Raw genomic sequence first — 14,837 nt, forward strand, 5'->3', positions numbered from 1 at the left:
AGACATTTGGAAAATACATCCATTATTTGCTGCAATCCATATTTATTACTCTGAACTTTATTGTGTCCCTTATGCTAAGTGTCTGCCCCAACTTTATTTTCCCGACATTTACATTTATCTTGTACACAAAATCCATCCCCATACACCAGAGATAGCCTGAAGGCTTTTCAAGAGCATAGCTAGGTACCACGCAATCTGAAGAACGTTAGCGCTTAGCTAACGTTAGCTAACATAATGCTAAGATCATCGTGTGTTTGGTGACATGACACAGCTATCTGCTTAATTGTAACATTAGCTGTGGCAACTGAAGATTAGGGTTTTGGATTGTCAGCGTTTTCCTGTCAAATGGAGATAAAAAATTAGCTAGCTAGCACTAGCAGCTACATAATTTGAGGTCAAATGTAGCTAGTGCTAATTTATAGGAGACTGCACAATCTGAGGGTAGATGTTGGCTGCCAGTGGTCTCTTCTAATTAAAGACAGCCATTTATCCCGCCGATCTACCTCTTTTAGGATTGAATAAAGTCTTATATCTCTGTTACTTTGGCGACTGTTGTTTCAGCCAACAGCTTAAAAATAGCAAGGGCATTTTGACCTTGTGCGACGCACAGCCAGATTCGGGCATAGCGACGCTACGTGGAATCCACGAATTTGGATACATTATGAAAACGGGTACTTTTATTTTGAAGGCAGGATGCGGTAGGAAGTAAAAGACGTATATGACGGTAAAAGTTTAAAAGTGCGTCTTCCTCACGAAAGGAAACGTGCTGTTGTTTACCAAGGACCTGGTTGAAAAGGGCACAAGGTTTGTCTGTGTTTAGGTCTAATTTGTGTGCAACATTGAGTCACGTCATAGCGCCTTTTCTTAGAAGAGTTTTCACACTTTGTATTGACACAGCCATGGATAAAGCTACAGCTAGGCCCTGTGTAATTGACTATTTGACTATTTGGGGGCTAAAATGAAAAAATCTACACTCTAAAAAGTATATTTTGGAAAAGTTGAAGTAAAGCACTTTTTTGAATAAATCTGATTCAGATTTCTGCTTTAGCGACGGCACTGTACTTTTGTGTATTATATCAACTTCAAATTGTGCTTTACTACATTGACCTGCTATTCTTATGCAAATGCAAGCGCTTCAATTAGGTTTTCCTGTCTAACGTCATGACGTAGACGTTGAACGTCAACGTCTTTTCCAGCAAGATTTTTCTAGAAGCTGCCATTTTTTCTCCTCGTCAATCTCATCGTCCATGCGGTCAAGGTCACTCTGAAAAACGGTAAGTTTAATGCAGACAAAGTCATGTTTTACACATTTAAATTGTCAGATAACAAATGTTCTGCCTGTATGGGTCAAATGTACGTCTTAAGGGTTAACTTTAGTTAACTAACTGAACCGGGCCAGCTAGTTAAGTCATGCTAACTTTAACATGTTCGATGCATTTAAATGATTTTGTGAAATGTGTTAGCCATATGTTTAAACCACTGGTGTGCTAAAGGTAATGTGGCATTTCATTTAGCATTTTGCTAGAGGACACTACCGGACTGTGAGAGTAAATGCTAGGTGAGTAACTTGTGCAAGTAATTTGCACGCGGGGCTCTCGTGGTGTAATACCGTTACTGAAAGTAGTCTTAAGTTAACGTATGTCATACTGTGTACTGGTTAAGCTGCTTATTTGCACATTAGCACGGATACATTTAAGCGTACATGTGTTTGCAACTGTGCTGCGCGCTCGCAGTTCTGTTACGACGTTTGGGTGTTTTACTGCCGTCTCCGTTAACGTATTTAGTGAGACACAGGCGATGAGAGAGGGTGCACGTCGTTCTCATGAACGCACAGTGGTGAGTCCGGCGCTTATTAAACAACACTGCTCTGCTGCTATTCCTAAAAGGAATTCCTAAAAGGAATAGCAGCAGATATAATAATAGCAGCTTCCTAAAAGGAATAGCAGCAGAGCATGTAAAAAATGTAACTCCGCCAGCCCGTAATCGCGCCCCCGTAATGCTGCCAGTCCGACGTGTTCCCATTCCGACAGTCCTGTGCGCGTATGCTAATTAGCCATGTGCGCCAAACAGAAGAAGGGCCCTATCTTCTGCCCGGCGCAATTTACTTTAGTTATACCATATATATATATATGATATATATATATATATATATAATAGTTTTACCGTGAGTAAGTGTTTAAAAGAATTAATGAATGCGGGTGATGCTTGGTGCGCGTGTGTGTGCGCCCATCTGTCTAAACACACGCAAATTAAACACGTAAGTGTATGAGAAGGAGATCGAGTCAGTCGACCTGCGATAAGCAGCTGATTCTGAACGAACTCGTCTTCGAGATGGACTTGTTCTAACGCATTTTTAATCGATGAAATGTTAACACAACAGTATATATCTGACCATTTAATTTTCGAAATTAAATGGTCCCCCCCCACCCGCCCCAACAACTCCGCCAGCCGGTAATCGCGCCCCCCCCCCCCCCCAACAAATCCACCACACATTGCTACCTGGTCTGTGGGAAACACTGCTTAATATTAATGCATTTTTAATTTGCTTTTCATGATTCTTTCCCTAAAAGACAGTGATTTTTTTCTGGCTTTAATGTGACAGCGTGTACAGGACAGTGTTTTGTTAATGTACTCATAGTTTTGCAAAATGTAGTATTAATGCTCACAAATTAGTAACCCATTGCAGCTTAAATCTGAAAAAACTATTTAAGAAATCCTATCTAGGCCTGAATGTGAACTGACTGTAATGAAAACTGAGCCTCAGAGATAAAAAAATAATAATAATTTTGAAGATATCCACATTGGATTTGATGAATTCAGACCGTTGAAGTCTTGCTTTAGCTTAAGATAAAGTTTTTAACAGTTGATTTATATTTAAATTTATTTGGGAAAGTGAGCACTTTACAACCTGTACTGACAGAAAAAACAATCAAATGGCCACAAATTGCTTCCAATGGGCATGTGTGTATTTCCCTTAAGACAGACTTGATAACTGTAAACCTATCCCTTAAGGCACTGTTCGTCAATCTTTAAAAAAAAAACAATTCAGCATTGTGAATACAGAGATGTTATTGCCAAATAACCATTGAAATATGTTCTGTAATATTTAAACAATACCTGCATGTTATGGCATTTATTCTCAATTATATTAAGGTGAATGGTAGGCTATTACAAACTACATTTACACTGTTGCTGTCTTTGATGCCTCAGTCAGATCGGAATGCAGTTTCATATTTATCATACCATTTACAACAATCACCTTTTATGCAGTCAGTGTGAATAAATATTAATTTGCAGCATTTCAATGACTATTTACGGGCACTATGGCCGTTGCATGAAGTTTGCAAAGGCTGCTACACATTTCGAGTTTATTGTGATTTATAAAATGAAACTGGGGCTACTCCAGGGGCTTCATTTAAAAAAAGGGCTTATGATTCAAGTCAAAAGGTGGAATACGGATGAAACACCAAAGTTCTTGTGCATCAATATATTTCAGATTTATATAACACGTGGACACTCTACGCTGGTTTGACTTTATAAATTACAATCAACTCTAAATGTGTCGCAACCTTTGCAGTTTCATGTAAGGCCCATAAATTGTCAGTGAAACACCCCAAATTAGTATTTGTTTACACTGACTGCAAGGTCAGGATTTGCCATGATCACTCAAGGTGATCGTGGCAAATGCTGTCAGAACAAACTGTGAACGTATAGCCACTTTCAAAACGGTTCGTGCTTTAGAACAAAAGTACACGTTGAAGACGCATATAAAACGAACATGAAGCCATAAAAATGAACACAATATGTGAAAAATATGAAACTGCACACCTATATGCCTGACTGAGGCATCGAAAACTGCATCATTGTAAACGTAATTTGTAATGTGCTGTTCATGTTAATATTAATGAGAATAAATTCCATAACATGCAGGTATGGTTTCAATATTTCAGAACATATTTCAATTGTTCTTTTGCAATAAGATATGTTTGTATTCATGATCGCTGAGTCCTGTTTTTTGGTCATTCCCTGTGAAATGTATTGGGTTTTTATTTATTCATAAGAATGGATTCATCCGTTTTTGCAAAGTAACTTATGTTTGACACATGACGTGATATTTGTATACATTTTACACAAAAACGTAGTTTCTCGCGTTTTCGTCACCATTTGTAATTTCTGTGCGTACGCCTGGATCAGTGTCCGTGGAGAACTGCACATTCTCCCGTCAAGTTTGTTTTTTATAAATCCAAAAGTGCTTAGAGTGGCGTGCGCCATCTTCTATAAATGAGGCCCCTGGTGTGAGAAACTGCCTTAAGGTTTATTCTGAGAGGGCTGGCTACATTAACAGACTGTTGTGTTTAAACAATTGGCTCCACCACCACTATCTCCTTAAAAATTCAACCTACAAAGGAACTCCCAATAAAGCCAGTTTCTTTGTTTTTTTTTCAGTTTTCCGCTTCATGTGGAGATGCAAGGACTGTGGGATTGTGTTAAGAAGAAGATCTGAGCTGCTCAAGCATTACAAACTGAATCATAGGCACTATGGACGGGGCCATTCATATCCATGTACCTATTTAAATTGTACATGTAGATTCAAAACTTGGAATGCCCTACTAAGTCATTTATCAAGGAATCACCTTGCCCAACAAACTATCAACAAAGCTGCATCAACGTTCACATGCCATATTTGTGTTCATAATCAACTCTGCACTGAGAGGGAATTTTTTCAACACATCTTTAATCATCTTAAAAATAAGGAGACTGTTACATGCGTGTTCCAAGACTGCGAATATAAAACCAATATATATGAGAACTTCAAAAGCCATAAATACAGGAAACATTCTGGGACGGGGAATATCTTTAAGCCTGGTATTAATTCTGTTACAGAATCCTTTGCCAGTCTTGCCAGTGATATTTCAGATGGGGAACGTATAGAGAGCAATGACAATTTAGATTCTGCTTTTGTCGATGGGGTTTCTGAGAACTTGGAGAAGGATATCGAGCTTAAACTTGCGTCAGTCCTTCTTAAGTTAGAAAACATCTTTCTTGTGTCAAATGCTGCGGTAGATGAACTTCTGCAGGAGTTTAACTATTTGATTGGTTCTCTTTCTCTGCCAATCACTCAAAAGACTATTAACCAAGTATTACAAGATAATCGTTGCCAGTTTGACCAGTCAGTGGTTAAAAAACTAGCCAGTGCACTCTGTGATAGAAACCCTGTTAAAAAAGCAATTGGAGATAAAGGCCCACTTTCCAGTGCTTGGAGGCGAAAGGCTTACTATAAGAGACACTTTAATGTAGTGGAACCAGTGGAATATATACTAGACCAAAAGAATGGAAAGTCATTCCAATATATTCCAATTTTAAAGTCTTTGGTACAAATTCTTGACTGCCAGACAATCTTAGATCAGGCTGTTAATTTGAATACTTTAGATAAAGAATCACAGGGAACTTGTGCACAGATATACAGATCTTTCTTTGATGGTGCCTTGTTCAAAGAAAATGGACTTTTGTCTAAACAGGAAAGCCTTTCCTTGATATTATATATTGACGATTTTGAAATATGTAATCCCCTTGGTACATCCAGAAGGAAGCATAAAATCTGTGGTTTGTATTGGATTCTGGGCAATTTACCACCGGGCTGTAACTCTGCTTTGTCCTCCATCTATTTGGCAGCTTTAATTAAAAGTACTGATCTGAAGTGCTATGGCTATGATAAAGTGTTAGAACCTTTTCTTAACGATCTTGTCATTTTGGAACAGAAAGGGATATTTGTGTCAAAGTTGGGCAGAACAATAAAAGGCACAGTTCAGTGTGTGGTTGCTGACAACCTTGGGGCACACGGTATTGCTGGATTTGTTGAGAATTTCTCAGGGTCATATGTATGCAGATTTTGCACTGCAGAAAAAGCAGACATCCAGACTCAAGAAGTTAGAAGCGGCGTCTTTCCTTTGAGAACCAAAGACATTCATGCCGATCATTTAAGAACAATTGAGGAAAATGGGTTGCCCAATTATTATGGTGTGAAATCAGAGTGTATTTTATCAAAGCACCTCTCCTATTTTGACGTTACCTCTGGGTTTCCTCCCGATATCGTGCATGATCTTTTCGAAGGTATTGTTCCTTTTGAACTTGCACTTTGCCTGAGTGTATTCATTAAAAAAAAGTATACCACATTATCTACATTAAATGATGCAATATCATCTTTCAACTTTAAGTGGGCTGACAAAACTAATCGACCTCATCCTGTGCCTCTCAGTTTTGGGTCCAGAAAAACTGTTGGGGGAAATGCGCATGAGAACTGGAGTCTAATCAGATTTTTGCCTTTGTTGATTGGGCGGAGAGTTCCCTGTGAGGAACCAGCTTGGCAGATCTTAACAGACCTGAAGGACATTGTGGATCTAGTAGTCAGTCCCATTCAATCCCAGGACTCCATTGCATATCTTGATTTTAAGATCTCTGAGCACCGAATTAGATTCCAAGAGGTTTTCCCAGACTGTCCCCTTAAACCAAAACACCATTTCTTAGAACATTACCCATACTTGATCCATCAATTTGGTCCACTAGTTTCCCTATGGACGATGCGTTTTGAAGCAAAGCATAGCTTTTTTAAAAGAGTTGCCAGGAATATCAGGTGCTTCAAAAACGTGCTACTTTCCCTTTCAGAGAGACATCAGTATCAGATTGCCCATCATTTGCATGCATGTAGCTTTACCAGACCTCTATTGGAAGTGACACATGTTTCCACTGTACACATCGATGTTCTTAACAAGGACATTTCAAATGCTCTGAGACGGAAGTCTTCAGATATGGACACAGTGGGCTTGGCCAAAAGCGTGACATATGATGGACTAAACTACAAGTGTGGAATGATCTTGATCCAAGGCTCACTGGGAGGACTGCCAGAGTTTAGTGAAATCATCCAAATGGTGATACTGCAGGACAAGTTGATCTTCATTGTGAAGAAGCTCATTGGATGGTATATTGAACACTATAGAGCTTTTGATCTCAAACCATCCCCAGTCGAGGAAGTGGAACTTATTGAGCCACAAGAACTACATGATACATACCCACTGGCGGACTACAAAATTGGAGGGATGCGTCTTGTCACATTGAAAAGATATATCCATGTTTAAAGGGTGAGCTCTCTCCATGTAATGTTGTTTTATTTTGTTCTCAATACAAGCCAAAGGTGGTCCACTTACAGAAGTTAAATTACAGGACATGAATTATGAGAACCTTTTAACTGCATGTGGGTGTTTTTTGTTTTTTTATTGATTGCCCTTAAGGGATAGTTAAGTATTTTTTAAAGTGATTTGCCTCACCTTATTGTGCTTTTGCTCTCTTTTCAGACTGCCATGGCTCATTCCACGACTGCCAGACTTAAAGTGATTTTGGGGGACAACAACATTGAAAAACTGACACTTCCCAATGGCATACCAGAGTCACTAGATGACCTTATCGGCACGATAAGGAGTACATTCGGATTAAAGTGCAGCTTGAAACTGCAGTACATGGACCAAGATTTTGGCAATGACTTTTTCAATCTGAACTCTACTGCTGAACTTCAGAATTTGGGGACAATCAAGGTGATCCAGCAAACAACCTTGATCAGTGCCACTGCATCCTCTGCTTCTGTTTCACCCGAGTCGGATGACTGTGTCTCACTGGCATCAAACGATACTATACTGCTTTCATCCCCCGAGTCTCTGTCATCTCGAACCAAGCAGTGGCCAGAAGAATTTCCAATTCCTCAATTTTCCTACGACACAGAGTTGCAGTTAGTGAAAGGTAATTCTGAGTGCCAGGTTGGAAACAAGTTGTTGACCTTGAGCTCCAGAATGAAATCAGATATCTTGAATAGAGTAGTTGAAGAAATTTACCAATATAAGGCCTACCCGGAGGATGCACATTTCTGCACAGTTGCAGAGGCCTTAATCAAAAAGCACCCTTGTTTAAAAGAGCCTGGCTCATTCAATGGCTGCTATGGCTGGAAACAGCGACTGAAGTACAAAATGGGGAACTACCGGACTCAACTCAAAGTGCAGGGGTGTCCAGAGCTGTCAGTAAATTCCCTGAAATCGAAATCAACGTCAGATGCTTTCCCTGCTAAAAAGGTGAAGAGGCCAAAACGATCCGAAGCCAACTTCTATCCATCCTTCCCTACTGGAGAAACTGAGGACAGCATGGAAAAAGAGAGAATAGAACTTCTGACGGATGTCAAGATGAGGAACAATGAAAGGGTAATCACGAACAAAATGGCTTGCACGTTTGCCTACAGGCGACAAGAGGTGGTCAACCAAGAACCCAGCATTGAAGACTTTAAAGACAGGTGGCCTGCCCTGTTCCATCAGAAAGAGGTATGGTAACAATGGAACTGAAATGACACAAATTGAACAGTTTATTGACAGAATTTACATATTCAAGTAAACTTTTCGTTGCATTGACATTTTGCCTGTTGTGTATGCAGGCTTCAGTGTTTACGTTGTTAAAACTGAGATTGTATGTGAGGTAATTTGCATGTCCTTTTTATTTATTCATTGTCATCTGTTTTAGATCAATGCAGAGTTCCTGAGGCTCATGGCTGTTCCTCTTGAGGATAAGTTCTTTGCCCAGTTAGACATCCAATCAAGTCAGCTAATCAGAGTCATCCGTGCCAAAGGTGGAGCAACACGCCGAAAGACTGCTGACATCATGGACATTTTGGACCAGGTACATCTAGAGCATCAAAAGTAACAAGTTTCCTTGGTTGCTTAGAGGGTGTCACAGTACCCCTATCTATTAAAGATGCATCATCCGGGTTAGCTTAGCTCCAGCGCCGGTAGCTAAGGGGATCAATAGCGTGCCTCCGCTGGCAGCAAGAAGATGAACTAAACGACTCACTAAACGCTTCTGTTTATTTACCAAGTTATGTTATGCTCGTTATTTCTGGCACGTGTTATTTTATAACCAAATGCATACTGGTAGGAAACCGCATGGGATGTAAACAAGACGTCAGTGACTATAAGGAGCAGAAGAGAGGTTGCTGTGAAGATCCAGAACTGTATAGATTTGAACCAGAATAAGCAGAGGAGCACCTAGATGTTTTGGAAGGGGAGCTGGTGAGGAGAGAGGCTGAGGCTGATGTACTGAGTGGATACGTGGGAAAGTTTCAATAACTGCCGGTTGAGTGACAGATTATTGATAAACAGATTGTTTTAACACAATCTGTTGTACTGTCCTCTCGCCTGATATATCAAACCTTCCAATTGATGGCAGCTCCCGGTGTACTCAAAGGCACTGGTTTGCTGTCGGCAGGTGGACAAGCCCCACATCGACACCGCTAATGACTCTCTCCTCGTCCCCAGGCTGTTAACCAGCCTCTCCTCTCCCGCTCTCCTTCCAAAACATGTAGTTTCTCCTCTGTGGTTCAAATCCATACAGTTCTGTATCTACGCAGCAATCTCTCTTCTGCTCCATATAGTCACCAACATCTTGTTTACAAACTGAAAAGCCCATCTGCGTGAGTTTGTGTATGCCCGCTGTGCTCTTTCCTACCGGTATGTATGTATGTATGTATGTATGTATGTATGTATGTATGTGGTTCTAAAATGACACAACGTGCCAAAAATCACGAGCGCAACATAATGTGGTAAATAAACGAGCACAAGTGTTTGGTGATTGGTTTAGTTTTATCTTCTTGCTGTAAGTGGAGGCAGGCTACATGTTCCCCATAGCTACCAGTGCTAGAGCCAAGATAACCCGGATGAGCGACCTATGCCCCTAACTTCATTAAAAATGCACGCACAGTTAAAGGGAAGGTTTCTGTTGCCTTGCAAAGTGCTAAAAATTAAAAATATTCCTTTAAGTTTTAGGAGTAGGGACACCTGTCTTCAGAGATTTTGAAGATTAAATTAATCAAGATTTTATTGTCCTAGACTGAGGACATTCATCTTCGAAGGGAGTGTGTCCTGAAAGCCCTCATCTTCTTCCTTGGCGAGGATGCAGATGACCTGATCAAGGAATATCGTGTAAGTTTCCACAGCAATTTGCATGTCTGCTCATCTCATATTAATCCTGTAAAACATACAGACATTTTTGTCAACTATAATTACTGAAACCTGGTTGGATTGACTACATGTTGTATTTATAATATATGTAGTGATTCTTGCGTAGAGCTACTGGTGAAAAGGTTAGTCTAGAGTCCTGCAAAACATCAAGACACACTTTGACCCTTTCACGATACCAGGCTTTGCCAATAATGAGATGTGTGGCTGAGCCTTTAAAAGGCTCCAATCCATATAGCACTATTCAGTGAAATGAAGTCGATGTGATTTTGCAGTTGTCTTTTTAATGTGAGGCGTGAATAAAAGTACAAAGTGATGACAGTGATGTTTTGTGTCATGTACTTTAGGACTCTGGACCAGAGGACGTTCAAAGGGACCTGGAGCATCTCACTGTGGCAGTGTTTGTCATTCGAAGGGACGGGGAAGGACCGCAGGAGCCACCTGAAGACATGGGCATCGTCATCGAGGGCGTGAAGGTGTTGCATGGACTGACTTCAGTTGCCTCAGCTTGTGCCCTGCTTCTAGGTTTGCTATATGCACTTAACCTAGCTTATCCCAAACCCCTTCGTTTTACTTTCGAAGTGCTCCAGAAAATCATCATGGAGCTTGATCAACACAAGATGTCCCCCAAAGTCCAAAATCTGTATGGCAGTCTTCAAAGCTCGCAGTAATGACACGCATCACAATTGATTCCCTTTCTGGACCCAAAAATGGCCTAGGGAGGAACAATGTTAAGACTTGAAACTGAAGCCTCTTTGGGTGTTTTTGCCTTTGTGTGGTTAAAGAGACAATCGAGAGACAAATATTCTTCAAACCACAAGATATACTTGATTTTGTTGCAGGTTTTTGGAGGTGCAGGAGTTTTTCTCCAAACATGTTTCCTTCATTTTCTGGGGAAATGTTGAGCTTAGAGCTCAAATACCTTACTGAGGTGTTAATGTGTTATCAATTGTGCACACTGTTGTGTGTCCGATTTTAAATCGTAAATTTAGTGCCTTTCATCTATACTTTTATTTCTTTTTTTTTGAAGTAAAAAAAACGACCTGTAAGTCATATTGTGAAACTAACTTACAGGATTTTCTTTTTTCAAAAACTGGCGGCTGCCAGAAGTACGCTACAAACGCTTTTGTACGGTTGCCGAAACTGAAGAAAGGCCTTTTATTTATTTTATTTTTATATTTTTTTTTTGTTACTACTGTGTCTACGAGCTTATGCTGGTAAAAACTGGTTCTATATGGGAAAGATTTTGCTTGCCCAAACTGTTATGCACTTTTTATGCATTAGTCTTGTGATTGTTAAAATGCATATTTGTTCAAATGTAATTGTCCTTTAAGCTATCCTGAATGAGCAACCTTTGTTGACCGCTACATCAAAAATGCATGCAGTTACAGGAATGGTTAGGCAATTCAAAATGTCTAAAATCTACATTTGTTGTCTAAACTGTAATGCATGTTGTGCATATGTGTTTAAAGAAAAAAGTAAACTGTATGCATTTAATGTGTTGGAAGATGTCGGCATATTGCGTTTTATACTTTCATATAATAAAGTATTCACAAACAGTGAAAATGTGATATTTTTTTGAAAGCCAACTTAAATTTTTAATTGTAAAAAAAGTATTTTATTATGTTGAGCAAACTTACATTTCACATTAAGGTTACTATAAAAATATTCTTAACCTCAAGGCAGAATATTGGGTTCTAAGGAAGCAGTATTTTACTTTAGGATATAGCAGAAAATTTAGTTGGAAAACAAGGACATTTTAATTTGTTGTGCATTCATTTTAAGTTTGATTGATGCAAATTGTTTATTTGAAAACTAACATATTAGTAATTCGATCTGACTTAAAATAATTGGGTCAGTCTAACTTGCTATTTTTATTTGAATAAACTTAATTAATTTATGTGTTACCAATTGAAGTAATTCAATTAAGTTGATCCAACTATTTTCTTTTTACAGTGTAATAATGCAGATTATGAAGGTGACAACTTTACACTTTTGAATAGGTTATGGTCATTGTTCCCCTTTTATAGCCTATAATTCAATCACTTTTGTTGTTCTTCCCTTAGACATCAATAATGACTGGCCTGACCTGTGGACTGTCAATCAAAAAGAGGATTTTAAATCCAAGAACCCCTGGTCGGGATCCAAAAACAAAAAACTTGGTAAGTTTAGGTATCTTGTTAGTTTAGGTAGCTTCTGAAACAGTGGACACACATTAACATTGTGTGCGTGTGTGTGTGTGTGTGTGTCCTTTTATGTATATGGGAAAAATAGACCATGCACACATACAGCTGTGGATACAGTAGTTACATTGTATGTTTATGCTTCACAGGATGTCTGGTTTGTAGCAGTGTGAACTCAATTGGGATCAACAAGGAGCAAGGTGTATCACTCTCAAGAGAATGGATGAACTTTGAAATTCAAGTGTCTTCTCAGGGAAGTAGAGAAACAAGTCTGTCAGTCTTGAGAAATAAGATCAGGAAACATGCTTTGTCCAAGGCACACTCTCAGGCTGTGAAGGTGGCAGAACAACAAAAAGAATCGGCCATTGAGAATGCAGTGGAGGTTATGACTGAGTCCTACAAGAAGGAAACTGATGCTGTGTTCCGAACAGCCTACCATTTGGCCAAAAAGAACAGACCCTTTTCTGACCATGAGAGCCTCATTGAGCTGCAGGAACTGAATGGTGTTAAGATGGGCTCAATACTTCATTCACGTTACAGTGCAACACAAATCATACAACATGTTGCCAGTGAGATGCAGAGCAAAATTGTGAGTAACATAATAGCATCATCCACGAAGTTAGCTGTCCTTATTGACGAGGCCTCTTCTTTAAGTCACAAACAAACCTGTCATGACAGTTTCTGTAAAAGGGTCAATTGAAGGAGCAAGCCCTGAGTTCATATTCCTTGATCTAGTTGAATTAGACAATCAGAGAGCAGATGGCATAGAACAGGCTTTACTCACCTGTTTAATGAAGGCTGGCTTTACAGAAGAGTGGCTTCTTGAAAACTGGGTAACATTTGTGTCTGATGGAGCCAGTGTCATGCTAGGAAAGAAGTCAGGAGTAGCAACCAGGTTGACCTCGAGATTCCCAAGGCTCTTTGTGTTGCACTGTATGAACCATAGGCTGGAACTAGCTGTGTCAAATGCTGTTGATGAGGTGACGGGTGTCAACCACTTTAAAATATTTATGCAGAAGCTATATTCACTTTATAGTATGTCGAACAAAAATGAGCGTGAACTCAAAGATGCAGCAGCTGAAGTAGGCTCACAACTTCTTCGCATTGGCAGAGTTTTAGATGTACGCTGGGTGGACAGTAGCTTTCGTACTGTTCGTGCTGTGTGGACATCCCTGGGAGGTCTTGTGCAGCACTTTAAGAATGCGTCTTCCGATGAGATGAGGTCCACCAAAGAGAAACAAATGTACAGAGGTTTATTATACCGTCTTCAAAGTCCTGAATTTATCTGTGACCTTGGGCTCATGTATGACACTCTCCATGAACTAAGGTTCCTGTCACTGGAGCTTCAAGCTCATTCTATAACTCTCCTCAGAGCAGAGCATCTGCTGAAACGCTCAATCAGAGTGATACAGTCTTTCAAAGAGAGTCCAGGTGAAAAATACTGTGAGGCTTTAGAGGCAAAAGAGGCTGGGGAGTATCGCTCTATAGCTCTAGTAGGAAATGCAAAGCTGAAGTCAATCAATCCAGGCCAGTTCTTACAAAGCCTTGTGAACAATCTTGAGCAACGCTTGTCTTTCGAAGATGCGGTCATCAAGGACTTCAGTATCCTTGATCAGAGTAAATGGCCATCAAACCCCAGCATTCGCCATGGTGAAGACCAGGTTAAGCGACTGTGCAAGCGATTTCACTTGTGCACAGACCAAGCACTGAATGGGATGCGAGACCTACTGGAAGAGCCCAATAGTGAGCCCAAGGACCTAAAACCACTCATGAACTGTATGAAGACATTCCCTGTCAGCACAGCAGAGTGTGAGAGGAACTTTAGCCTTATGAACAATATAAGCTCAGACAAAAGGGCTGTACTACTGATCTCAAACATATCAAACTTGATGATGATTAATATCAACGGCCCCCCTACTTCTATGTTTGATCCTCAAAAGTATATGAGGACCTGGTTGAAGAGACACCGTGCTGCCACTTCTATGCGTTCAAGGCAATGCGGTGTGAAAACTCCTGCAGAAAGCAAGTCTGTCTGGAAAATACTGTAATATGAGCACTTACTTAGAAACCCAGCACTGGGTTGAGAGAGTCACTTTGGTTTTCATGGATATGTTGTAAAATGTATATATTTTTGTTCATTGTTAACTATATATTGTTGTTTTGTAACATATCGTTTTGAATTTATTGTTGAATTATTTGAATGATGATATTCAATATTTGTGGTGATATTTATCTATATATATATATATATATATATATATATATATATATATATATATATATATACACTATATTGCCGAAAGTATTGGGTCACCTGCCTTGATGTGCATATAAACTTAAGTGACATCCCATTCTTAATCCATAGGGTTTCATATGACGTCGGTCCACCCTTTGCATCTATAACAGCTTCAACTCTTATGGGAAGGCTTTCCACCAGGTTTAGGAGTGTGTTTATGGAAATATTTGACCATTCTTCCAGAAGCGGCAACTGAAGTTGGATGAAGAGACTGGCTCTCAGGCTGTGCTCCTAATTCATCCCAAAGGTGTTCTATTGGTTTGAGGTCAGGACTCTGTGCAGGTCAGTCAAGTTCATCCACACCAAACTCTGTCA

At 39.7% G+C, this 14,837-nt stretch overlaps 1 protein-coding gene across 2 annotated transcripts; it reads left to right on the forward strand.

Annotated features, from left to right (window-relative positions):
* Nucleotides 1-1,203: 1,203 nt before the first annotated feature.
* LOC307023025 (uncharacterized protein) lies at nucleotides 1,204-10,738 on the forward strand. Of its 2 annotated transcripts, none has more exons than XM_079656014.1 (5): nucleotides 1,204-1,274; nucleotides 7,350-8,357; nucleotides 8,554-8,709; nucleotides 9,915-10,007; nucleotides 10,391-10,738. In XM_079656014.1, the coding sequence occupies exons 2-5, from the start codon at nucleotides 7,356-7,358 to the stop codon at nucleotides 10,712-10,714; spliced, it is 1,575 nt and encodes a 524-aa protein (XP_079512140.1). In that variant the 5' UTR covers nucleotides 1,204-1,274; nucleotides 7,350-7,355; the 3' UTR covers nucleotides 10,715-10,738. The 2 variants fall into 2 exon arrangements, with proteins under 2 accessions (XP_079512140.1, XP_079512139.1); XM_079656013.1 differs by lacking the exon at nucleotides 1,204-1,274 and adding an exon at nucleotides 2,529-7,136.
* Nucleotides 10,739-14,837: the final 4,099 nt, after the last annotated feature.

This window comes from Notothenia rossii, assembly GCF_949606895.1.
Source record: "Notothenia rossii genome assembly, chromosome: 10".
NCBI classification, from domain to species: Eukaryota; Metazoa; Chordata; class Actinopteri; order Perciformes; family Nototheniidae; genus Notothenia; species Notothenia rossii.